Source organism: Salmo trutta, chromosome 8 (genome assembly GCF_901001165.1).
Source record: "Salmo trutta chromosome 8, fSalTru1.1, whole genome shotgun sequence".
NCBI lineage: Eukaryota > Metazoa > Chordata > Actinopteri > Salmoniformes > Salmonidae > Salmo > Salmo trutta.
In genome coordinates, this window is record NC_042964.1 from 20,693,618 (window position 1) to 20,720,443 (window position 26,826).

General features: G+C 45.6%; 1 protein-coding gene across 9 annotated transcripts in view; it reads right to left on the reverse strand.

The window, feature by feature from the left end:
• clcn3 (chloride channel 3) overlaps positions 1 to 26,826 on the reverse strand; it is a 69,172-nt gene that overhangs the window by 9,294 nt on the left and 33,052 nt on the right. For 4 of the 9 annotated variants that reach the window (XM_029760377.1, XM_029760376.1, XM_029760383.1 and 1 more), the window contains 12 exons: positions 11,037 to 11,197; positions 10,368 to 10,467; positions 9,975 to 10,162; positions 9,504 to 9,626; positions 8,621 to 8,827; positions 8,265 to 8,345; positions 7,619 to 8,167; positions 7,181 to 7,367; positions 5,685 to 5,902; positions 5,387 to 5,567; positions 4,314 to 4,530; positions 2,084 to 2,159 (listed from right to left, as the gene is read on the reverse strand). In XM_029760377.1, coding sequence (XP_029616237.1) covers positions 2,084 to 2,159; positions 4,314 to 4,530; positions 5,387 to 5,567; positions 5,685 to 5,902; positions 7,181 to 7,367; positions 7,619 to 8,167; positions 8,265 to 8,345; positions 8,621 to 8,827; positions 9,504 to 9,626; positions 9,975 to 10,162; positions 10,368 to 10,467; positions 11,037 to 11,197 — 2,288 coding nt within the window. Of the gene's footprint in view, positions 1 to 1,079; positions 1,137 to 2,083; positions 2,160 to 4,313; positions 4,531 to 5,386; positions 5,568 to 5,684; positions 5,903 to 7,180; positions 7,368 to 7,618; positions 8,168 to 8,264; positions 8,346 to 8,620; positions 8,828 to 9,503; positions 9,627 to 9,974; positions 10,163 to 10,367; positions 10,468 to 11,036; positions 11,198 to 24,999; positions 25,397 to 26,826 lie in introns of those variants that run through there. The other 5 variants (XM_029760379.1, XM_029760381.1, XM_029760378.1 and 2 more) reach the window with 4 other exon arrangements.

Here is a 26,826-nt window from a genome sequence, read left to right on the forward strand (position 1 = left end):
GTCCCACAAGTGCCAAGGAAGGACACGAAGGTGGAGAGGAGGAGGTGAGTAACCAGGGGAGAATGGTGAGTGAGTGATTCTCCTTAGAAGCCTGGAGGAGGAAATGAACTGAACACCTACGGGAAGAGCAAGGTGAGGTGAACACACTAGGAAGAGCAAGACTGAACACCTTGCCTTACCAACCAACCAAACCTTCACAGTCCTCAGAGAGAAAACATTCTGGAACACCCAGTCAAGCGTCTTCAGGCTCATTGCTACCGGCTCCCTTAAACAAAGGCTACTCCTTTCTGAGAGCCAGGTCACAATTGGTTGAAATGTAATGTAAAACACAGAGGGTCAATTACCGTTTGCAACCATTGTGCAACCGGATAATAATTAGACGTCCATTAGAACATCCTGATTCCTAGAGTTGCCTTTTTTGTTGTTGTTATAACTACAAACACTTGTGCTCTTGAACTGAGATTTAGTGAGAAACACATCTGCAGACAATGGAGAGCGAGAGAGACAGACGTTGAGCTGAGAGTGGTGAGAGGAGGTGAGGCTGTCTTTCAAAGCCTCTCAGAGTAGGAGTGCTGATCTAGGATCAGTTTAGCCTTTAAGATCCTAACGAATATGATTATAAGGACGGGGGGGGCTGATCCTAGATCAGCACTCCTACTCTATGACGCTTCATGAATACGGTCCCTGATCTACAGAACAGGCCTGTTGAAGGCGGGGCATGTAGGAAATTGAGTGGAGGGGAGCAGATCTGAAGTGAGGGAGGTTGAGGTGGGAGGCAGCGGGTGAGGCACGGGGGTTGAGTTGAGGTGAGAGGGGGTTGAATGAGGGGTGGGTGGGTACTGTTCAGGATCAGGGTGGGTGTTGGATGTGTGTTGCTTGTCTTAGCTGGCTACCTACACTATAGGTATTAGCTACCACCAAACGGCTACTACCACCATCACTTCACCACCATAGAGTTCACTCTCTCAGGAGGAGGGTTCTACTAGGCCTACGGCAGGACGGGAGGGACACTAGATGCTAAATCTCCCCCCTCCCAGAAAAACCAACGGTCCGCTCCCACGTAGCGGCCGGTTACTCGCCAATCGGTTAAGGGGACGCCGGCGGCGCTACGAGCTGTCGGGTCAGATGTCGTCGATCTGTTGGTCCGCCAGACAGACGGACGGACGGTGACCCAGTTGGGGGGGGGGGGGGGGGGGGGGGGCGAGAGGGAGGGGTAAAAAGAAAGACAAAAAAAAAGAAAACAAAAACAGGAAGAAGCAGTAATTAATTGAAGTCACACTGTACTACGTCCAAAATAGCACCCTACTCCCTTCATAGTGCACTACTTTTGAACTAGAAGTACATTATACAGGATATAGGGTGCCATTTGGGATGCTTTTAAAGTGAAATTATGTAATAATGTTTGCGTGTGAAGGTTTTTGATGGGCCGAGTGATACAGGCATGGCTACATGGCTGTACGGAAGTTATAGGGACGGGGGATGAGATCAATATACAATCAATATATTCATGCTTCTATCTATATTCTAGAATAACGTCTTATAGCAGATGAAGCAGCCCCTACTACTGATGAAGGGACTAATAGCTAGTGGGATGTCGTTGATGGAAATGGCAGTGGAGCAATAGTACGTGGCGAGGATTCTACCTAATCAAGCTTCAAATGACAGTTCCCATCAAAGTCCAACATTAAAGGACCCATAACAACACCACTCATTTAGAGTAGATCTTTAAAAAAACATACATCTTACTAACTGTTGTCAATGACTAGTAGTGAATGAATAGGGAGACCAGAGAGTGACAGAGTGACACTTGTGTTTGTGAATGATATGGTATCCAGTGAGGAGAAAGTGGATGCACACCCCCAAACCCCTCCCCCTTTAATTTTTGTATTTTTTTTAAAAGAGTGCATTCGTGAGTGAGTTGAAAATATGACACAGTAAGACGAGTGGGTTGCTATTAGAAACGGGAACTGTCAGTTACACTTTCATGCGTCGCGCCTAGGTAGGTGGGGCCTAAGAGGCAGAAATGGGGAAGGGGGAAGAGGTCAGTGGAATGGGAGGGGACAGGGGGCGGGGGGCTAGTCACCAGGGGCTCCGTGTGTTCCTTGAGCTCCTCCAGATGCGCTAATATATTCTTCTTAGTGATGATGCCCAATACAATCCTGTACAAACACACACCTGTTACTCAGGAGACTGCCCGTCGCGCAAACACAGAGAAAGAGAGAGAGACAGCAGCACAAAGCATACAAAACATAAAAATAATAACTTATAGAAACATAAATAAACATAAACTTAAAATATGACATAACGTAGTGTCAAATCATAACATAAAGTACCAAACAAATCCTAAGTCAGAGTGATTGAGTTTACATTGATACAGTGTGTCTCAGCTCATCTCTCATTATTTCTCTCACATACTGGATGTTATTGCTGGTGATTGAGCATGTCCTGATTTAAGCCCGATTTTTTATTTTGTATCATTGCTTTAAAAAGAAGGGTCAATAAACGTCAACAAATATACTCCTACTGATGGTGATTTTATATCAGTATGTGTCAATTGGATGCCAACTAGTGTTATTCGTGCATGCGACTCATCTTTGTGTCGGTTTCAATAACTTCCTTGTTCATCTGTAATGGATTCTAACCTTGTAAGTAGTACGGAATCCAGTATTGTAGATAAATAACCTAGGATATGGTACGTCTGATGTTTCTACGTTTAGCCTAAATGTATAGCTACTGAATGATACATTCATTCAGACCAAAGGTGGCATCAAACAATAGAAAATGATACAATTATAACAAAAAGAAAATGTATAAAAACAAAGGACTGCTGTCATCTGTAATCTCAGTCACTCTCCCTCTCCTGACTGTGTCTAAACATCCATCTTTAAACATATATTTAGACTATGACTGCCGGGTAATGGCGCACAGAACGAGGGTTTCTATACTTCTCTGGAAACAGCTCTGGTGGACATTCCTGCAGTCAGCGTGCCAATTGCACGCTCCCTCAAAACTTGAGACATCTGTAGCATTGTGTTGTGCAAAACTGCACATTTTAAAGTGGCCTTTTATTGTCCCCAGAACAAGGTGCACCTGTGTAATGATCATGCTGCTTAATCAGCTTCTTGATATGCCACACCTGTCAGTTGAATGGATTATCTTGGCAAAGGTGAAATGCTCACTAACAGGGATATAAACAAATCTGTGCACAACATTTGAGAGAAATAAGCTTTTTGTGCGACTAAAATTTCTGGGATTTTTATTTCAGTTCATGAAACATGGGACCAACACCTTACATGTTGCGTTTATATTTTTGTTCATACATCATTGGACGCACACTGTCCTGTAATTCCTATTTTAACCACCAGGTGTCCCTTCAGAGTCATATTTAACGAGTGAGCTTGTACAGTACAATTGAAGACCACCAACTTCAAAACATGACACACGAGTCCCTCCAAAGGAAACTGGATAAAAACAATTTTCTGTCTCAAGCTTGCATGATGTGAATTTTTCTAATCTGTGATTTACACTCACTATTTTTCAATGAACACACTGCATTCCTCAGAGCTTCTTCGTCATGCTACTGAATAAACCTAGATAGGTCTCCTCTCTGTATTGATACCTGTTCTATAGTAATGGTAGTAGTATATTGGTGATTGTGTTTCCTGTCTGGTATTTGTTAAGTGGTATTTCAGTAGTTATATTGGTAAGCGTAGCGCAGCTAGCATTTAGCTGAGAGGCCATGCAGGTTACAGCCTACAGGTTATAACAGGTTATAACACCACGGTTCCCAGTGTCCATGCGTCGCCCTACAGTGAGGCGATGCATGGCTAGTACGTCCCATTATCCAGACTTGCATATCACTTCAAATGCATGATGTTCAATGCCAGTAGTGTGTTGTTTGGTTTGTGTTGAGGTGTTAGTTCAGGTTGACACCACGGAGGCTGAGGTAAGGAGGACTTAGGAAGACTCTTTCACCCAGTGTTCCCTCCTCGTCTTTCACCCCCACCCCTCCAAACCCCCCCCCCCCCCCCCCCACCCCCCCATTTTGAAGCTGTGATTCCCTCATCCCTTTTCCATTCCCCCCCTTTTTCTTCTCCCCCCCTGCCCTATTTCCCATGCCACCCTAGCGATTACCCCTCCCCCACCACCACACACACCCCACCCTCTCGTTTCACTCTTTATGCATCACCAGACATTGTCGGAGGCCCAGCTTGGACAAACTCCCAACCCTCCGATCCCCCCCCAGCCATCACCCCTTCCCATGCCACCCTACCCCTACCCCTCTCCCTTCCCTTCCCGTCATCTCATCTCACCCGTTGTGTGTCACCAGACACTGGCGGAGGCCCAGCTTGCGGAAGATGTCCACCACGATCTCCATGGGCGTGTGGTCGGTCACGGTGAAGGGGCTCATGTCCAGGATGGAGCGCAGCTTGAGGGGCCGCGGGCTGTCGGCGGGCAGCGTAGGGGCATGCTGCGTGAAGTAGACCCGCGAGGTCAGCAGGATACCCTCCTGCTTCCGCCGTGCGTTCTCTGTTGACGGTTGGGAGGGAGAGAGAGAGAGAGAGAGAGAGAGAGAGTGGGTGGGTGGAGAAAGAGAAATGAGATTTGGTTAAGCCGGGGGGGGGGGGGGGTACCAGGTAGAGCCCTGCACGGGCATGAAACCCGAGCCATACCCAAGCAATGTTCTGGTCCTACCCTACCCAGGACCAATTTTTTGTGCCAAATGTAAGGCCCGGCCCTGCCTGAAATCAGAAATAACTTTCTCTGTTAGTATATCCATTAGCTGCTCCTCTCAGTCTGCCACTCACTTCCTGCCCGCTGCTCGCACTGCATGTGCTCTGGGAGTATCCATAGCAACGGCTCTGCTTGGGCTGCTCTGCTCAATGACGAGGCATGAGAGAGCAGTTAGCTGCTACTTTGAGTCACTCTAAACTCCCGACAAACTCGAGGAACATTATTCTTTTTTGTGAAGTAATGTCTCCTGTCTTACATTTGACGAGGTTGAAGCACTTCTGACAGACACTATGTTAACGATCTTAGTCAGATGACTTCACTGCGCAGTAGAGCACGAGCAAACGGCTCAGGTTCACAACGCTACGAGCCCTGCCCGTACCCTAGTTATTGATGAGAAAACAAAAAAAGAGGCCCTTCCCGAGCATAACCCCATGCATAATGTAAGGGCCCGTCGGGCTTGGGTCGGATAGCAGAGCTCTAGTGCCAGATGGGGAGGATTTACACTTTTGGCACAATTCCATTGGTTTCATTGGCGCTAGGCAAACTCTAATAAATTAAGTGCAGCTCAAGTATTTGAAAGGAAACAAAATACTAGTTGAACTTAGGGTCTGGTTGAATCAGACCCCCCCCCCACCCTGCCATCTCTCCTCACCTATAGCGATGGTGATGTCCCTGCGCAGAGCGAAGCCAACCAGTCTCTGGGACTCCTTGGAGACGATGACAGGGAAGCCGTTGTAGCTGGTCTCGTTGATGATCCCCTGTAGTTCCTCCACTGTCAGGTCGTCCTGTGTCAGCACCGCTAACGGCGGATCACTACGCCGCGGCCGCATCACCTGAAGTCACACAGGAATGGAAGAACATCAAGAATGTATCTACTTGTGAATCATTTTTGTGATGTTTGTTTGTTTTGATTACTGTGTGTGTGTGTGTGTGTGTGTGGATATAATCACCTCCCGCGCCAGCGTGGTGTGTGTGAACTCCTCCTTGGCGTCGAGGAAGGGGTACCCGTTCAGGCGGATGTGTGATTCGTAGATGCCCTCGCGCCCGAAGGCGTCTCCCACCCACTTGCTGGTCATGACGGCGGCCATGAGCGGCACGATGTACTCCAGGCCGCCCGTCAGCTCAAACACGATGACCACGAGAGACACGGTCATCCGCGTTACACCACCTGGAACGCAACACAATGATTCACGTATTGTTCACCGTTCATTTTACCAGGTAAGTTGACTGAGAAGTGAGAGCACCATCTTTTACAGCAACAACCTGGAGACAAGGGAAGAGTTGCATGGGAGAGGACCAAAGCCTTACAGCAACAACCTGGAGACAAGGGAAGAGTTGCATGGGAGAGGACCAAAGCCTTACAGCAAGATAGATTACATTTTACACAACACATTTTAAAAATCAACCAACACAGTCCATATAGCAATGTATCACAAGAGGGAACTGACACTGAGTAGGAGTAAGAACAACAGACAGGACCATAAAAACACAGACAGACTAACAGCCAGTGAGGTCCTTCAGTGTAATCAAGGACCTCAGCCATCTAAACCATGGTCATGTTCACCCTGCTACCATCTCGCAGACGGAGAAAGCACAGGTGCATCAAAGCCGGGACCGAGAAACTGATAAACAGCTTCTATCTCCAGGCCATCAGACTGCAGAACAGCCATCACTAGCCGGCCACCGCCGGTACTCTGCCAGGCACCTTAGAGACTGGTGCCCCCATGTATATTAAGGCATTGAAAACAGGTAAGAGTAAATCAATTCTTTGTCTGGATAGGCCAGAAAATGTGACACGTCAATCCCTATGCAAATGTGGGTGTGAAACCTGATACTTCAAGTCAGCTCCGCTGAGAAAGTGGTAGCAGAGAGCAGACAGATGGGGCTTTCTGGCGTTATAAGGCACAGGACCCTAAGGCGTTCACAGAGCGCTTTGTACACCAAAATGTCAGTCGGAACCGGTCCAAAACCGCTTAAAGTTCCCGATATGGGGGACTTAACATAATAGTGTTGTGGACTTAGAACATACAATTGTATATACATTTTAGAGTGAAAACCTGAATAAAAAATAAATAAATCACAAACCTTGAAAAATAAAACCAAGGTAACAAAACATAATTTGGGCGAAAAACAAAAAGGGATTTCATGGGGCCCTATAAACAACACCAAAAAATAAAATGCTATTCGAATGGTTATTATGGAGACCGCAGTCATTTGGTTGGCCAAATACCGTCATCCAAAATTCCATGACCATCACAGCCCTAGATACTGCTCATTCTTTACGTGTTTTTTACTTTTTGGATTATGTGTGTATTTTTATTGTGTTGCTAGATATTACTGCACTGTTGGAGCTAGAACTGCACTGTTGGAGCAAGGATTTCGCTGCACCTGCAATAAAATCTGCAGATCTTTGTATGCGACCAATAAACATCGATTTTTAACTCACCCAGACATGCAGCGGCCCCCACCATGGCGTAGAGTCCCGGGGTGATGCAGTCGGTGCCTACCTCGCACCACTCCCTGAACACTAACCAATCGTGGTGGTAGTACGCCAGCTGCTCCACGGCGATGCCAACGATACGCCCGGCGATCGCCCCGATGGCCATACTGGGGATGAACAGGCCAGCAGGAACCTGGGGATAGGAACCACAACTTAAAGACCCACTCCAGCTATATCTGAACATTTCCTGTTGAAAAATATGCTGAACTGAAATCCCAATTCCAATTTTGGCTCAATGCTTTTCAACCCCAAACCTGATCAGCATTACTTGGGAGTGTAGACTACAATCGAAGATTTGTATTAGGCCACGATCTGATCATTTCCCCAATGCAACCACATTAACTAGACAGTACTCCACCTGCCCCCCCCCCCACCGTTCCTCACCTTAAGTCCAAAGGTGAAGATGGTCATGATGATCTTGAAGATGAGCGCCAAGCACAGCTGCCAAATGGCTGCGTACACCCCGGGTCCCGCCGGCTTGTTGGGAGACGCGTCCACAAACGCCTTGCTCCCGTTCATCTGACTCCTGTACTGGCACAGCTGGGACGACTCCAAGGGTCCGCAGTCGGTAAACAACTCTTTAATCAGCTCGCTGGTGTTCTGCCGCGTGTACGGGTTGGGGAACGCCACGACCGCGGTAATGGCCGCCACGAAGATCACCTCCAGGATGGGGTACTTCCCGAAGCGGGTGGATTTCCTCCTTCGGCACCAGGCGATGTTGGCCTTGATGAAGAAGGCGCCCCAGAGGCCTCCAAACACCCCCAGCAGGATGAAGGGGATAAGCTCAAACAGGTACCAGGGGGTGTGGTACTCTACATAGAACAGCACCAGACGGCTGTTGCCAAACGGGTTGATGGAGCGGAGGACGAAGGCTGCCACCAATGCAGCGAAGAAGGAGCGCCACAGGGTCTTCAGAGGGAAGTAGTAGCTCACCTGGGGGGGGGGGGGGCGGTAGACAGGTGAATACGGGAGCAAGGAAATTATAGCGTGATTCAATGTCTCATACAGACACATACAGTATAAAACGTACCTCCTCCAAGCTGAACAGTACTCCTCCTATGGGAGCACCGAAAGCGACAGACACCCCAGCCGCTGACGCTGCAGATAGGACCTGCGGAGAGAAAACAAAAACAAACGAAACACACGCCGAGTCAGCTGAAACACCGACAGAAATTTACCCAAAACAAAGTCTTAAATCCTACTATGTGGTGACACAGAAAAGGGCTGAAGACAAAACTCCACACGGTCATGTAATACAACGGATACAAACACAAACCACATCCTCTCTGTCCTTAGGCTCGTTGTTGATGTACTTGGACAATAAAGTTGTATGGTATTGTATTTGACCCCGCCTAACAGAACCGTAGATCACATAATCGCACGCACCTCTCGCTTTTTGGCCTCGTTCTTGCTGTACTTGGGGAAGAGGTATGAGAAAATGTTTCCACAACAGCAGGCCACGTGGACCAAGGGTCCCTCCTTCCCCAGGCTCAGCCCAGACGCTACAGCCAGCACCAGGGTCACCGTCTTGATCAGCAGGGTCCACTTCCCCAGGTAACCCCGGATGATGAACCCACTCAGAATGGTCTTTATCTGGGGAGACAGAGAGGTGGGGGGAGGAGAGGGGAAATAAAGGCAATTATACTGGATGCATTATTTATTTATAGTCCGGGAGACAGAGAGGTGGGAGGAGACAAGAAATTAGATATGCGTTTCCCATTAATATCTCCCTTCTCCTGAAGTGCGCACTCGTTCACTACTTCCCACAAACCTAAAAGCATTGGATTGGTGGAGGCATGGGCAAGTGGAAGTTTCCACCATATTTCTTCTACCAGTCATTTCCTTACAAGTCAGCGAAGGGAAGTGAACAAGTGCACACTTTGGGAGGAAGGAGAGATACTTGCGACATGGCCAATGTAAATGTCCTTTGTTCTCTGGGAGAGAGAAGGGAGGTGTTAAGCAGAGTCTATTGAAAATATTAAGGAAGCATTAAGCTCACCAGCGTGCTGGAGTTTCCTTTTTTATTAAATGTCTAAGTAAGGGAAATATCTGTAAGTTGAAGAAACTATCCCTTCAAATTCAACAAAATAAATAAAAAGGTAAATGTCCAAACGTATCCCAAACTGCTTCAGACTAAGAATTTAGAAGACGAACAAAACATTTCCAACTGCTCCCCGTGGCTAATCGTCATCTGTATCTCTCGCTCTTCCTGAATCACAATATATACTGTATATAGTGTGTGTGTGTGTGTGTGCGTGTACGACTTCACCTCAGGTATACCGGAGCCACAGGCGTAGGGGGCGAACACCTTGACCAGTAACACAGCCAGGAAGGCGAAGGACAAAGCCCAGTAGATGTACATGAAGTAGTTCATGATGTAGGAACCAGGGCCCTGGGAGGGAAGAGGAGGAGGAGACAGGAGGAGGAAGAGCATATTATTAACTGTCAATACACTGACACAGGGTATAAGGACATTTGTTCTGAGATTAGATTCATAAATGTGTCTGCATCAGGAGGACACATATAGAACGACCAAATTAACTCCTGTTGCCATCTATAACAACATGGACTCAGTCTAAACAGTGGTGAAGACACCCCTCTCACCTCTGCCTGACTTGTCCCTCTCTACACTGGAAACCGCTAGCTTATAACACCGATAAGTTGCTATATTACGGCACATAAGGTGCTTATAACAGCTATATGAAACCTGGAACACCTATGTCAATGAAATCCTTCTCACCTCTTCCTGGCCCAGGATGAGCCCCGCCCAGCTCTTCCACTGAGGACACTTGTCCCTCTCAGCGAACGTGGTCTCGTTGGAACCCCAGCAGCACTGCTCGTGGTTGAACCACATGGCGTTCAAACACACCCCCTCCTTGATGTCGTTCAGCCAATCAGCAGCGATGTCGATTAGACCAGCCAGAGCACCTGATTGGACAAAGAGGAAGGGGAGGATGAAGAAGAGGACAGGGAAGAGAAGAAATAAACGATAGTTTAAACCTGTGCCACGCTGACAATTCATCAAATGCAAGACGAAAAACATACATGTTGTCGATGATGAGCCTACATTTACTGTAATTACCTGTAACTGGCTATTAGTACAGGTGAGCTCAGGTGACTGTGTGTGTGTTACCTGAGGCCAGCCCTGTCAGCGTCACCACCAGCCACCCAGACCAGGCATCATACAGGCTCTTGGTAAACTCCCAAGCTGATTCCTTCTTCTTAGCGTTGATCTGCATTGAACACACACACAGAGAGAGAGAGCAGGGTTAGAAACACACACACAAACACACATAGTTCTCCCCCTTTTTAGAGTAACTATTATCAAAATATTGATAATTTATTACCACTCATTATGAGTGGCCTAACAACCCATAAACTTGTGCTGCTACTGCAGTGTGTCATATTGACAGCAACTATTACTGTTCCCGTTTGGCAGGTGTAAAGAAAATTACAAATGTAAAAACATCCAGACAAAATTCAAATGAGTGAGGATATGAAACTTCTAGGAACCACTCAGATATAGCAAAAGACGAAATGGTTTCCTTGTGGTGTTTATAAGCCATGCACACAGAGCCACTAGGGGACACTTCTGTCTAGGCTAGGGAACCATTTAAGGGGCCCAGCACAGAGCCCTGGGGGACACCCTTGTGGTTGTTTTACCTACCTTAGTTGAATACACTGTTATGCGAAATGACTAAAATGTTATCCATCTATAAAATGCATTGCATCAGAGCCACAGGGTCTGCAGCCTTTCTTTTCTTAAAGCAGCCTAGTTTCTAAATGTAAATGTTGTCCTCACCTTGCGGTGGCGTTCCCGGTCCTTGCACTTCTCCCGGACCCAGTCGATGGTGTGGAAGTCATCATAGGTGCCGACCCCCGGGATGGGCTCCTCCAGGAAGTCCAGCAGGTGGGTGGTGGTACTCATCACCCCGCCCCCGTTAGACATGACGTAGTTCGATCCTACAGGAGAGAGAGCGAGCGCAAGTCGGTGAGAAAGTTCTTGTGAAAGACTAGCAAAGGGTGGAGTACTAGCACGCTGACAGATTGCTAGGAGTCTGGATGGGACAAACGCTGCTACGAATAAGCCATCTGAGTCAGACCGCGATGTAACAAAAATCTTCCCGGTCAGTCTGCACTGAGAAACCCAGGTGAAAAGAGGGAGCAGTAACAACGGCAGAGAAAACCTCCCAATCTTTGACTAATACAGTCACATCAGAAAAAGGGAGAGGATTCCCCCCCTGCCCTCTGAAAAAAGACCAACAGCAGTCAAAACACTGCTACTGTACATAGAAACCTACCAGCGGAGGACTGAACAGTGTGTTGTGGTCTTTTCTCCTTTCTTCTCACATGACACTCATCCCTTAAATCAAATTATGCCAAACCCCAGTACCCATCTTCATTTTATTTATTTTTTTACAGTGTGTGCTTCAGCCTGGAAGCACTAAATATCTGCTCTATTATCTGAACCATTAGGAACACACTGCAAAGCACGGCACACGCTGCTGGCTTATGAAAACTAATGAGAATGAACATTGGGGGGGAAACCCCGTCCATCCATCTGTTGGCTGCTGCATCTCAATCTGAGCCAGACATGGTGGAGAGAGACTAACTTGCTGTACACACAGACACCTCACGTTATAATCAGATATCCTAATCAGATACTCCCTCACCCCCAGGCACTCTGGAGACAAATGGAGGTGTGGTTGCAGACTTGATGGCAGATTGAACACAAGAGGGTAGAAGCTGAGGCTTATCCAGGTCTCTTGATTTCCTTTCGACTAATCACTCACTGGTCATGGAGGTTAGACTCAAAACAGTAGTTCATTCAGGTTCGAAAGATGTCCTTCCAAAAAGGGCCGTTCTGCTTTAAACTGTGAAGGAGAATATTTACTTCCAAGTCTGTGAGGTTTTCTTCCTCGAAACTCGTTTCACAATCTCTGATAACGGTTCCCTACAAAAATAGGCACAAGGACATGAGGGTCTTCCTATGGTCACATGGTTCTGTGTACAGTACAGGTTGTGTCGTGGTAAGAAGGTGACAGGGGAAACAGAGGCACAGTAGTAGTGTGACTGTGAAGTGAACGCTGGCCAAGGATCACAACACTGACTGCAGTGCACCAGTCTGCCATTTTTGTGTCTTGGATGTAGGTCCTACGCGGATAGACGTCAGACACTGTGCATAAAGTAGACTACGCCACACCTAGAGTATAACACAGTATAGCCTGCCACCAACTGTGCTCTTTCAGTGAATGTTTAACAGATTTCCAGTTCACCAAAATAAGGGATTGGACCACACAACTTTGGTCACCCTTTAAGCGCGATCAGTTGATCTTTGCAAAAGCACAGAACACGTTGCAACATTGCATTCGAATACAAAAATTGGCAAGCTATGTTTCAACTGCCAAATATGACTGATCGCAAAAAAACGGTTGTATGTATAAAAAAATAAAAAAGTTTAAAATCACATTTCATGATTACATTAATTCATTCAGATCGTAATGATAATCGAGAACGATCATTGCCCGATGATCATTGCTAATGCCGGATGTCCGAAATTCAGTCAGGACAAGCTGTGCTGGTTAGAAGCCGATCCGCACAGCATCTAAAAAGGGACAGTTAAATAGCTTCTACTAGCTGGCTGACTCGCGCACACGTCACAGACAGACAGAAGCAGAGATAGAGAAGAGCCCTTAGGCCACCTCTGCTCCATCTCCATTCATCCGCTACAGCACTAACTCAAATGGGCAGCCAACCGCCATTTTGAAAAAGGTCATCTCTGCTGTGGATGTGATGTGAGGGAAATAAACAATGACACCGTTAAAATACATAGTCAGCGATGTAGCACTGAAAAACAGCACACAGTCGTCACGAAGATGGGCCTTTAAAAAGTACGTGCTTTATCTAACATTGTTTCACAGTATTCTCAGAATGATAGGAATTACACAGACACAGGTCTACATTCATGTAATCTTTCCACACAACTCTGCCAAAAAGAGTGAAATCTCATGTAATGAAACTCTGACAACTGTACAAGGGTGTGGGAATTCATCCAAGAAAGAACAAAGTCACTATTGTGTACAAAAACAAAGTAAAAAAGAATGCTTTTGTCTCCTCAAGTATGTGGTAAATAATTGGGGGGCATGCATGAAATTAGAGCCATTCTTTGTTGAGCAAATTCTTCCATTCTGCTCACTGATACATAGTACAGTGTATTGTGTATTTTTCCAGGGCGATATTTTGCCTGAGAAAGAGAAACGCAAACATTTCTCTCCACCCTATGGCAAAATGTGTAGAATTACAGGGAATTAGCTGGAAAACTGGAAATTTCTCTCTACCCCATGACAAAATGAGTAGAATTGCATGAAATTAGTTATAAAATTGAATAGTCTTCTCTCCGCTTTAAAAACGGCAACATTTTCTCAACACCCCATGGCAAAATGTTTAAAATTGCAGGAAATTAAATATAAACCGTCAATGTTTTCTCTCCGCTGTCAAGAGGTAGGCCGCTAAAATGTTTTGATCGCAAGGTGGGGGGGGGCAACAAAATGTCACTCAGGGACACCAAAAAACCTACGGACGGCTCTGACTTCAAGTGTGGGTATGGATGTGACCAGAGAGCCACAGCAGCCAATCATGATGAGTTCAGATTTTTTTGTGGCCCCCACCCCCATCAAAGTTGCCCATCCTTGGCTTATAGTGTAGCAGAATGTCCATTGTCCAATGGAAAGTACTAGTACATAGTTTTGTCATCTAACTTTTTTTTTTTTTTAACTAGGCAAGTCAGTTAAGAACAAATTCTTATTTACAATGACGGCCTAGGAACAGTGGGTTAACTGCCTTGTTCAGGGGCAGAACGACAGATTTTTACCTTGTCAGCTTGGGGATTCGATTTAGCAACCTTTCGGTTACTGGCCCAACGCTCTAACCACTAGGCTACATGCCGCCCCACCGCAGGTAAATACATAACCATATTTAACTGAAGAGAAAAGAAGAAAAATAAATAAATCAGCAGAAGGTAGATGCTAAGCTAGTTCAGTTATGATGATGACCCATGGTTTGGTGACCATCATAACCGTTCTCCGTTTGGCATGCCGTCAGGGGCACTTGTGTGTATTCGCTGAACTTGCCAGCAATGTGTGATATCGTGCTGGGGTTTGTTGGTGAGGATGGCATCTACCCACAAGGACTGTTTAACACAACCATGTTATGACCATGTCATCCAGGGGCTAACAGTGTGTGGCTTGGCACAGTTGGCAGAATGACATCAAGTGAGTGCAATAAAGCTGTTTTTAATGAAGCCTAGGGTTAGCCTATAACAATACCTAGGAGAGCCAGTTGGTGCTAACTGCTGCGCCAACTAAAGATATCATTATAAATGCAAGGAGACAAGGTGCTAACTGCTAAGCTAACATGAAATATCAGTCCCAGGTTTTTGGTTTTACCTGGTGTGATCTGTGGGAAGTGGGAACGTGATCAAAGCTCAAACACTGGGGAATGATTAGGCACATGTGATGTGGCTCTAGGGGGAAGGGAGGACACAGGGATGAGCAAACAAGTAAGTGAACTAATAGGCTAGCAGGTAACATACAGTTGAAGTCGGAAGTTTACATACACTTAGGTTGGAGTCATTAAAACTTGTTTTTCAACCACTCCACAAATTTCTTGTTAACAAACTAGTTTTGGCAAGTCGGGTTAGGACATCTACTTTGTGCATGACACAAGTCATTTTTCCAACAATTGTTTACAGACAGATTATTTCACTGTATCACAATTCCAGTGGGTCAGAAGTTTACATACACTAAGTTGACTGTGCCTTTAAACAGCTTGAAAATTACAGAAAATTATGTCATGGCTTTAGAAGCTTCTGATAGACTAATTGACATCATTTGAGTCAATTGGAGGGGTACCTGTGGATATATTTCAAGGCCTACCTTCAAACTCAGTGCCTCTTTGCTTGACATCATGGGAAAATCAAAAGAAATCAGCCAAGACCTCAGAAAAAAATCTGGTCTGGTTCATCCTTGGGAGCAATTTCCAAACGCCTGAAGGTACCATGTTCATCTGTACAAACAATAGTACGCAAGTATAAACACCATGGGACCATACAGCCGTCATACCACTCAGGAAGGAGACGCGTTCTGTCTCCTAGAGATGAACGTACTTTGGTGCGAAAAGTGCAAATCAATCCCAGAACAACAGCAAAGGACCTTGTGAAGATGCTGGAGGAAACAGGTACAAAAGTATCTATATCCACAGTAAAACGAGTCTTATATCGGCATAACCTGAAAGGCCGCTCAGCAAGGAAGAAGCCACTGCTCCAAAACCGCCATAAAAAAGCCAGACTACGGTTTGCAACTGCACATGGGGACAAAGATCGTAGTTTTGGGAGAAATGTCCTCTGGTCTGATGAAACAAAAATAGAACTGTTTGGCCATAATGACCATCGTTATGTTTGGAGGAAAAAGGGGGAGGCTTGCAAGCCGAAGAACACCATCCCAACCGTGAAGCACGGGGGTGGCAGCATCATGTTGTGGGGGTGCTTTGCTGCAGGAGGGACTGGTGCACTTCACAAAATAGATGGCATCACGAGGGAGGAAAACGATGTGGATATATTGAAGCAACGTCTCAAGACATCAGTCAGGAAGTTAAAGCTTGGTCGCAAATGGGTCTTCCAAATGGACAATAACCCAAGTTAAACTATTTAAAGGCAATGCTACCAAATACTAATTGAGTGTATAATAAACTTCTGACCCACTGGGAAAGTGATGAAAGAAATAAAAGCTGAAATAAATCACTCTACTATCATTCTGACATTTCACATTTTTAAAATAAAGTGGTGATCCTAACTGACCTAAGACAGGGAATTTTACTATGACTAAATGTCAGGAATTGTGAAAAACTGAGTTTAAATGTATTTGACTAAGGTGTATGTAAACTTCTTACTTCAACTGTACATATAGACATAAGCCTAACCAATTTTTATTTTCACTACACAGGGGTAGAAAAATTTGTGAGGAATCTTAGACACCTCCTTACCGGTTAAAACTGAGACACCGGTAGGATTGTCAAATGTTTGCCTGCCGACAGTACTTAGCACCTCTGAATAGAGCGTCAGCAGTCTATCTCTCGTGTTTACACAGAAAAGACCTTGGGAAGTCGTCAGCCACTCAGCCTTGTTAAAATACTCCAAACCAGAAGGTGGCAGTAGCGTTGTTTGGCAATGCATATCAGTGCATATTTCTTATGGTCTACATTCCAAGCTATCTGAGCTAATGTTGTTATTTTGTAGAAAGCCCTTGTCGATACTAACCAGATGGCCACAGCTAGATAACTACCTAGCAAGATGAAGAAAGTAGGCTTAAGCGGAATACCGTATACCGGGGTATTTGAGAAAAGCCACAGGATGGGTTTTCAATACTGTCAAAGCTATTTCTTTGAAGTTTTTCAATACATTTGAATATTTGTAGCTACTTTGAGTTATTACCTGCAGTCAACTTGTGCAATACCTTAGGAGATAAAGCAGATTGCGTTTTTCATTTCACCTGTCACATTATTTTCAAATATTAAGCTTACCGTAGTTCCCCAGAACAGTTGAGCCAGTCAAGTGTTTGTTCGCAAATAGCACAAAGGGAGAAAGCGAGCTGATGAGTCCATAGCGATCTATATCTAAATCGACAAGTCTCTGTTGTGCGACGCACATGAGGTGAAGTTACACTTTATGAAATTCATTACTAAATGTTTGCCATCAGACACACTATATATAGGCAAAAGTATGTGGACACGCCTTCCAATTAGTGGATTTTACTGTTTCAGCCACACCCGTTGCTGACAGGTGTATAAAATCAAGCACAGAGCCATGCAATCTCCATAGACATCGGCAGTGGAATGGCCATACTGAAGAGCTCAGTCACTTTCAACATGGCACCATCATAGGATGCCACCTTTGCATCACTCACTACCAAGTTCCAAACTGCCTCTGGAAGCAACGTCAGCACAAGAACTGTTAGTCGGGAGCTTCATTAAAACGGGTTTCCATGGCCAAGCAGCCACACACAAGCCAAAGATCACCATGCACAATGCCAAGCGTTGGCTGGAGTGGTGGAAAGCTCACCGCCATTGGACTCTGGAGCAGTGGAAACGCGTTCTCTGGTGTGATGAATCATGCTTCACCATCTGGCAGTCCGATGGACGAATCTGGGTTTGGCAGATACCAGGAGAACGCTACCTGCCCGAATGCATAGCGCCAACTGTAAAGTTTGGTGGAGGAGGAATAATGGCCTGGGGCTGTTAATCATGGTTCGGGCTTGGCCACTTAGTTCCAGTGAAGGGAAATCGTAACGCTACAGCAGACAATGACATTCTAGACGATTCTGTGCTTCCAACTTTGTGGCAACAGTTTGGGGAAGGCCCTTTCCTGTTTCAGCATGACAATGCGCCCGTGCACAAAGCGAGGTCCATACAGAAATGGTTTGTTCGAGATCGGTGTGGAATAACTTGACTGGCCTGCACAGAGCCCTGACCTCAACCCCATCAAACACCATTGGGATGAATCGTAACGGTGACTGCGAGCCGGGCCTAATCGATCAACATCAGTGTCCGACCTCACTAATGCTCTCGTGGCTGAATGGAAGCAAGTCCCCGCAGCAATGTTCCAACATCATCCCAGAAGAGTGGAGGCTGTTATAGAAGCAAAGGGGGACCAACTCCATATTAATGCTCATGATTTTGGAATGAGATGTTCGACGAGCAGGTGTCCACATACACTACATGACCAAAAGTATCTTATAATGGCTTTCTGCCAGAAGTCAAAGAGCTCTGGATGAGTTCTGTACCGCTGCCATTTTTTCCTGTGCTTCCTACTAGTGTTTTTTCCCCTCCTCCGTTCTTCTCCAATCTTTTTATTTTATTCAACTAGGCAAGTCAGTTAAGTTTTTTTTCCCCAGAATCGATTCGTGTACACATGCTGCTCTTCCTTCAGAAAAACATGCTTCACAACTTTGTTCATTTGCACAATTTCTCTTGTTCACTTTCGCTTGTAAATGTTCACTCACCGAAAATGACATTCGGTAACTGCTAGCTATGCTTGTTTAACTTTATGAGCTGGATTTGCCCATCTAGAAATGAGTTTAGTTTTCTCTCGTTAGCATTTAGTTAACAGCGTCTATGTTATTTCACTATTAGTTTGATAGCATTCTGGTAATAGAGGCCCAATGGGCTTTTCTCTTCATATTTAAAGCCAACTTGTGTGCTATACCGGTAATACCGTATGTCCCGCTATGAGAAAAAGGACGATATGACAATATGAAAACCTGGATACCGCTCAAGCCTAGAATAAACTATTTAATTCAGTCTCCATAATCCCATACTGCCAGTGCCAGCTCATAGCCAAATGTTTAGCTATTTAGCTAATGTTAGCACATTACCTAGCTAGCACAACATGGCTATCTTGGTCACTGCACTAACTCAGTAGCTAATATAGGCAGCTGTTTCATGGACACTAGCTAATTCATTGTGATTTAATTAGTTGTTAGCTAGCTTGGAGGAAGTATTTACTGTTGTGTGCATTGCGTCTGTGCACGTAGCTAGCTAAAGTCGCATAGCCTACATTGTATATGACGGTGTGACTGGCTTGTACAGAGAAAATGCCCTCTTTTCAACAACAACAAAAATGTGTTGGTTCTTGCTCACTGATTGGCTCAAAGTCAAGATGTTGGCCACTGATAGGCATTGCAATTCCACAAGTACAAATCGGTAGGTTCGTCACTACCAGGTTGGCACGCAGCAGGTACCGCTTTTGTTCTAGCAAGAGAAGGAACGGCCTCCCCACTGTGATAAGTACATATCGGCAGACTATCAGCGATGAGATTCTCGGTGTGTTCCATGCTTTAAAGCCTTGTTTCAAAAGGCCCTAGCCAAGCCTTTGAAATATGAAAGCATTGGGCTATATCAAGTCCTTTTATGTAGACCTATACGTGTAGGAGAGAAGTAGACCTAGGCAAGCTCCCATTGAGCAGGGAGAATTACAGTAAGTGAATGGCTTTCATCTGGCAGTGTTTCCCTTCCTGAGGACGACCAACGGCAAATCATTTGTTCTTGTAGAGTCAGCTAAAAACACAGCCTGAGTCCCAAATGGCACCCTACTTCCCTATATACTGCACTATTTTTGACAGGGCTCTGGTCAAAAGTAGTGCACTGTTGTAGGGAATAGGGTGCCATTTGGGACACAACCACAGTCTCACCCAGCCAGAAGCAGTCAGCCAGTTCGATATTGTCACCTTCCAACCAACCTGATTTGTGAGTGACCCACAGTCTGTGCTGGCAGGGGGAGAGGCGGCGGCGGAGGAGGGGGAACCGGGGAAGGAGGAGAGGACCGAGCACACCCCCATTCTTTTCAACGGGGCTGCAGTGGAGCAGGTTGAGAACTTCAAGTTCCTTGGTGTCCACATCACCAACAAACTAACATGGTCCAAGCACACCATGACAGTCATGAAGCGGGCACGACAAAACCTATTCCCCCTCAGGAGACTGAAAAGATTTGGCATGGGTCCTCAGATCCTCAAAAAGGTTATACAGCTGCACCATCGAGAGCATCCTGACTGGTTGCATCACTGCCTGATATGGAAACTGCTCGGCCTCGGACCGCAAGGTACTACAAAGGGTAGTGCGAACGGCCCAGTAAGTACATCACTGGGGCCAAGCTTCCTGCCATACAGGACCTCTTTACCAGGCAGTGTCAGAGGAAGGCCCTGAAAATTGTCAAAGACTCCAGCCACCCTAGTCATAGACTGTTCTCTCTGCTACCACACGGCAAGCGGTACTGGAGCGCCAAGTCTATGTCCAAGAGGCTTCTAAACAGCTTCTACCTCCAAGCCATAAAACTCTTGAACATCTAGTCAAATGGCTCCCCAGACTATTCACATTGCCTGCCTGCCCCCCCCCCCCCCCACTCTCTGTTATCATCAGTCACTTTCATTTACTCTACCTACATGTACATACTACCTCAACTGACCGGTGCCCCCGCACATTGACTCTGTACCGGCACCCCCCTGTATATATTGTTATTTTTTTTGTTACTGCTCCTCTTTAATTACTTGTTACTTTTCTCTTATTCTTCTCCGTATTTTTTGAAACTGCACTGTCGGTTAGGGGCTCGTAAGTAAGCATTTCACTGTAAGGTTGTATTCGGCGCATGTGGCTAATAAAATTTGATTTGATGATGAGTCAGAAATGATGACTGGACTCATTTGGAGGTGGGGTTTCTAGCCACACTGCGTAGAGCTGGTACTGGGGTAGCCAGGTAGGTGCGTAGTGAGGGTGACGTCTGAATTAGATCGAGGCGGACAGTGAATTGGTCTTTGGGACCGTAATAACAGGTTGCTCCTCTTGATGGTAAGATTATAGAGACACAGACAGACACATAATGTAGATTAATTGCTTCATTATGTGGAGGAGTGGATGGTTTGGAGGGTTTTTACTGTAGATTGTCACACAGTAGGCTGACATACAGCATCCAGCTGAATGATGACACTGTGGAAACAGAAGCCTGCAGAGACTGATTCAGCCACAACATGGATCAACGAGTTCACGACACACACACACACACACACACACACACACACACCTTGTGTGTTCAGGTTCTACATGCCGATAAAGTGTGACCATTCAGTGTGAGGGCTTAGTACACACAGGCTCTTCCTGTGCATTAATGCAGTATCAGGCTACTCCAGCACTACAGTCCTGCAAATCAGATCAAGGCGCTTCAGCTTAGCAACAGGACTGACTGGGGCTGGAGACCAGTAAGCTAACACTAACCCTGGCCTGCACCGGTGCTGCTAAGGGAAGATCATGTGGCCAAAAGGCAGGTTGAGAGGGAGAGAGAAAAGTGAGAGAGTAGAGAGAGAATATAGAGAGTGCAGAGCGAGAAGAACGAGAGTAGAGAGAGAGCGAGAGAAGAGAGATAAAGGGGGAAAAATGCCAAGAACCAGAGCAGCAGACACTCCTTCAAATGAGGAAATACCATGGTTGAACATGGCCAGTGGTACAACTACCTGGGACAAAAAATAAAATGGTGCCTCTGGTGGATTTGGTCTGGCAGTGAATGCACTACTCCATAAAAAGTACATTCTCAAAAATAAATATTCTTATCCAAATATGGTGCAAAATATTCAAGTGTAATTTTACCACTATATGGAAGCGAGGTTTGGGTTTCAACCTATAATTACAATTATAAGCATTAGGAGAAAAACCCAATAGAAAATCTATATACAGAATTCCGTAGAATTATCCTAAATATCCAAAAGAAAAGTACCAAATAATGCATGCAGAGCGGAACTCAGACGATTCACATTAATTGTAAATATAAAGAAAAGGACAAACATTTTGGCATCATTTGAAATTAAGCCCCAAAACATTCTTACAATTCAAAGCACTGGAAATCCAAGAGCTGAACCCTGAAAAGATTCCGCTGTCAGCTGTTAAAAACACTAAACAACCTTATTATCCAAACACACAGGGACATCAATTAAATTACAGAAATTAAATCCTCATAGAAAAATGTACAAAAACTCTGACTAAACCAGATTGCTATTTGGCCCTCAACAGAGAATACAAATTGGCAGAATATCTCTATTCTGTCAGAGATACAAAACAGAGACAGATCCTGAACAAATACATGCTCAGCGACCACCAATTGGCTATAGAAAAAAGGAGAAACAAAAAGAGATGGCTACTCAAAAGAGGAGCGTCTGTGTGGTCACTGTACGACACAGGAAGTGGAGACAGTGAGAAATACTGTCACTCTACTGTGAGAAATACTCCCAAATAAGATAATATTTTTTCAAGACATTATCTCAATCAATTCCCAACTTCTGTGCATTTAAAAATAACATAAAGCTGGGAATTATTCTGGGTGAGGGAGAGACCGTAAATATTACTGCCAGATATGTATATGATTGCCATCCCATGACCATTCATTCCTGAAGTATTTACATTGTTTATAACTGACAGTAATACATAGTGTAACCATCATCCATGTTGTATTTATATTTATTAGCCATTCTTTTTCATAATCATATTTGTATTTAATTAAATGTATTGACCACAGATTACACAATACAACAGAAGAGAGCGAGCGAGAGGAGAGAGAGCAAGACGAGAGAGGAGAGGGCGAGCGAGAAGAGAGGGCGAGCGAGAGGGCAAGAGGAGGGCGAGCGAGAGGGCTAGAGGAGAGGGCGAGCGAGCGGGCTAGAGGAGAGGGCGAGCGAGCAGAGAGGGCAAGCGAGCAGAGAGGGCAAGCGAGCAGAGAGGGCAAGCGAGCAGAGAGGGCAAGCGAGCAGAGAGGGCAAGCGAGCAGAGAGGGCAAGCGAGCAGAGAGGAGAGCAAAGAGAGCAAGAGAGAGGAGAGCAAAGAGAGCAAGAAAGGGGAGAGCAGAGAGAGCAAGAAAGGGGAGAGCAGAGAGAACGAGCGAGACGAGAGCAGAGAGAGCGAGCAAGAGGAGAGCAGAGAGAGCGAGCGAGAGGAGAGCAGAGAGAGCGAGCGAGAGGAGAGCAGAGAGAGCGAGCGAGAGGAGAGCAGAGAGAGCGAGCGAGAGGAGAGCAGAGAGAGCGAGCGAGAGGAGAGCAGAGAGAGCGAGCGAGAGGAGAGCAGAGAGAGCGAGCGAGAGGAGAGCAGAGAGAGCGAGCGAGAGGAGAGCAGAGAGAGCAAGCAAGAGAGGAGAGCAGAGAGAGCAAGCAAGAGAGGAGATCCTTTGGCAGTGTCTTTTGTCTCTGGTCATTTAACATGGGAATCTAATGAACAAGAGGAATACGCCAACACACGCGCACACACACACACACACACACTTATCTCAGATATACAGACAGGGACGTACCCTAACATACACACACACACACCCCCTAAGGAACTCAACTGTAAACTGAAAGTGGATGGAACAGAACTGATGTTAGAACGTTTTCTTCTCTTTTGAGCTGAATCAAATCAGTCAACCATGAGGACGTGGTAGGTTATGTTAAAGGAAAGCATATTACTCAGTGCGGGACCATGAATAGCTTAGGCCTTAGGGATGACTGCACAACATATTAGCTAACTGTGAAAGAACTACCCAGGATATATCCACATAACACTGAATCCTGTTGAAAATGTATAGGTTTTGTACAGGTAATGAGGATAGCAGATGCTTTATAGATGTTATAGTGTGTGTGTGTGTGTGCGTATGCGTGTGTGACTGTGCAGAATGAGGTGTACGGACTAGTGAGACATCACTACCGATCTGTCCAACAGGTCCTCCTCCCTGTCGCCGAAACACTGTTGCATGTTAAATGGATCAGCACCACGCTGAGTAACATCTGACAGCTGTTATAGAGGTGTTCCTACACACACACACACACACACACACACACACACACACACACACACACACTTAACAGCTTATTCTACGAGAATAAAGATGGAGGCAGTGGCACACATTGCTCCTCCTCGGCCATTTATTGATTCTACGAGCTCAGCTAAACCCGGAGAATAAACACCCTGCTAATTCACCACGCAGATATGACACACACACACAGACACACTGATAGTGGGCGCCAAGGTTAATCATCGACGAGCAGGTGAATGGTCGCAGAATGGCAGCCAGCTAGATAACACGTTCACCATGACAGTCCTCCCGTCTGACCTAAGTCATAAGCTCCACACCATTTTAGTCTATTATAACAACAGTAGGGAGCTACAGCATTAGATTATCCAGCGCCATGACTGCAACTGTAGCCAGAAGGACAAACATAACCAAACTTCCAACCTCTATTCGGAAGAAAGAAAATAAAGATAAGAGGGAAATGGACACACACGAAAGGAGCTCAACCGCAAACTGAAAGTGGATGGAATAGGACTGATGTTTGGTCGATTTCTTCTCTTTTGAGCTGAATCAAATCAGTCAACCATGAGACGTGGTAGGTTATGTTAAAGGAAAGCATATTATTCAGTGCGGGGCCATGAATAGCTTAGGCCTTAGGGATGATTGCACAACATATTAGCTAACTGAAAGAAGGACCCAGGATATATCCACATAACACTGAATAATTGAATCCTGTTGAAAATGTATAGGTTTTGTACAGGTAATGAGAAGGATAGCAGATGCTTTATAGATGTTAGTGTGTGCGTGACAGTGCAGAATGAGGTGTACTGACTAGTGAGATATGGCAGAGAACACTACAGATCAATCCAACAGGTCCTCCTCCCTGTCACTGAAACACTGTTGCATGATAAATGGATCAGCACCACGCTGAGTAACATCTGGAAGCTGTAATAGAGGTGTTCCTACACACACACACACACACACACACACACACACACACACACACACACATTTAACAGCTTATTCTACGAGAATAAAGATGGAGGCAGTGGCACACATTGCTCCTCCTCGGCCATTTATTGATTCTACGAGTTCAGCTAAACCCGGAGAATAAACACCCTGCTAATTCACCACGCAGATATGACACACACACACACTGATAGTGGGCGCCAAGGTTAATCATCGACGAGCAGGTGAATGGTCGCAGAATGGCAGCCAGCTAGATAACACGTTCACCATGACAGTCCTCCCGTCTGACCTAAGTCATAAGCTCCAAACCATTTTAGTCTATTATAACAGTAGGGAGCTACAGCATTAGATTATCCAGCGCCATGACTGCAACTGTAGCCAGATGGACAAACAGACCGAACCTACAAACTCCATTCAAAGGAAGGGGAGGGGGGTCATGGCGTACCTCTTTTAGGCAGCTCCTGCAGGGCGATGGTATCCCCTCCCCCGTCGTAGGGTAGATAGGGGTCGGCCTCGGTTGAGATATCATCCATGGTTGACTGACAGTCGGTCGCTAAACTAATGTAGCTGTCTCGCCTCTTGTTAGCTCCTCGTCGCTAGGCTAACTGCTTATCCGGGAGCAGCCTCCATGTTTCGAACAGCCTCGGAGAGACTTGCTGTATGTGCGTGTGTGTGTGAGACAAGCTGAGCTCCCTGTGTCTTTTCTCCCCCCCTCGTCTTTCTCCTCCCTCCCTAATTCCCTCTTTCTCGCTCTCTTCCCCTCCCTCTCCACTGCAGCAGCTGACTGCTAAGGAGCCGGTGATGTCATCGCACGACGAGCTGCAAGCCTGGTTGGTTGGTTGCTAGGGGAGACGACTGGGCTGGGGGGGGGGGGGGGGGGAGCAGGCAAGGTAGCTTTGGAATGGAACGGTCTATTATAATAAGGAGGATGGGGGGGAGGAGCGATAATGCGTAAGAATGCAGAGCGATCAGGCCAGGCTGGCAGAGCCTGTTGAAAGGTGTGCCGGTCGGTCTGATGCATAATATTAGCACTCGGCCTAATATGTATCCATCAACGAAGAATAAAAGGCTGTGGTATACAGTAGTATATCAGTACTGTAGTGCTACGCCAATATTGATCTGTATTGAACGCTATACAGTCAATGACTCTATTAATTTGCTGCTTACCATGCATAACTAATTAATATAGGTATTAGAGCACAATCATCAACAAATTAGTTGAGGAAAACAAAATCTAGCATAGAAAAGAACAGCATTTGTACATACATACACCACACTGCAGTACTGCTAAAATCAAATGTTGTGAAAGCAAAAGCCACAGCATGGGAGAGAAAAAGCCAGAACATGGCATTAGCAACCACCATGAACATGTCAGTGAGACCAGTACTGAGACTGACTCTCTCTTTTTTCCCTTTCCACAAACACTATCTCTCTCTTTCTCTCTCCCAGACAGGATATGAAACCATTTGTGAGATTTCATCTGATTGTTCATAGCTATGTGTCATGTAGCAGTACACTGTCACATTTGGCAATGTGCATACACCAGTGGAAGCTCCTCATAAAAATAAAAATGGTAAAACATTGAAAAAGTTATCCTTCTTAGATTAAACTATACTAAATATATTCACGTCACATACAGTTGAAGTCGGAAGTTTACATACACCTTAGCCAAATACATTTAATCTCAGTTTTTCACAATTCCTGACATTTAATCCTAGTAAAAATTCCCTGTCTTAGGTCAGTTAGGATGACCACTTTATTTTAAAAATGTGAAACGTCAGAATAATAGTTGAGAGAATGATTTATTTCAGCTTTTATTTCATTCATCACATTCCCTGTGGGTCAGAAGTTTACATACACTCAATTAGTATTTGGTAGCATTGCCTTTAAATTGTTTAACTTGGGTCAAACATTTTGGGTAGCCTTCCACAAGCTTCCCACAATAAGTTGGGTGAATTTTGGCCCATTCCTCCTGACAGAGCTGGTGTAACTGAGTTAGGTTTGTAGGCCTCCTTGATTTGTTGTCCTTAAGCCATTTTGCACACAACTTTGGAAGTATGCTTGGGGTCATTGTCCATTTGGAAGACCCATTTGCGACCAAGCTTTAACTTCCTGACTGATGTCTTGAGATGTTGCTTCAATATATCCACATAATTTTCCTTCCTCATGAAGCCATCTATTTTGTGAAGTGCACCAGTCCCTCCTGCAGCAAAGCACCCCCACAACATGATGCTGCCACCCCCGTGCTTCACGGTTGGGATGGTGTTCTTCA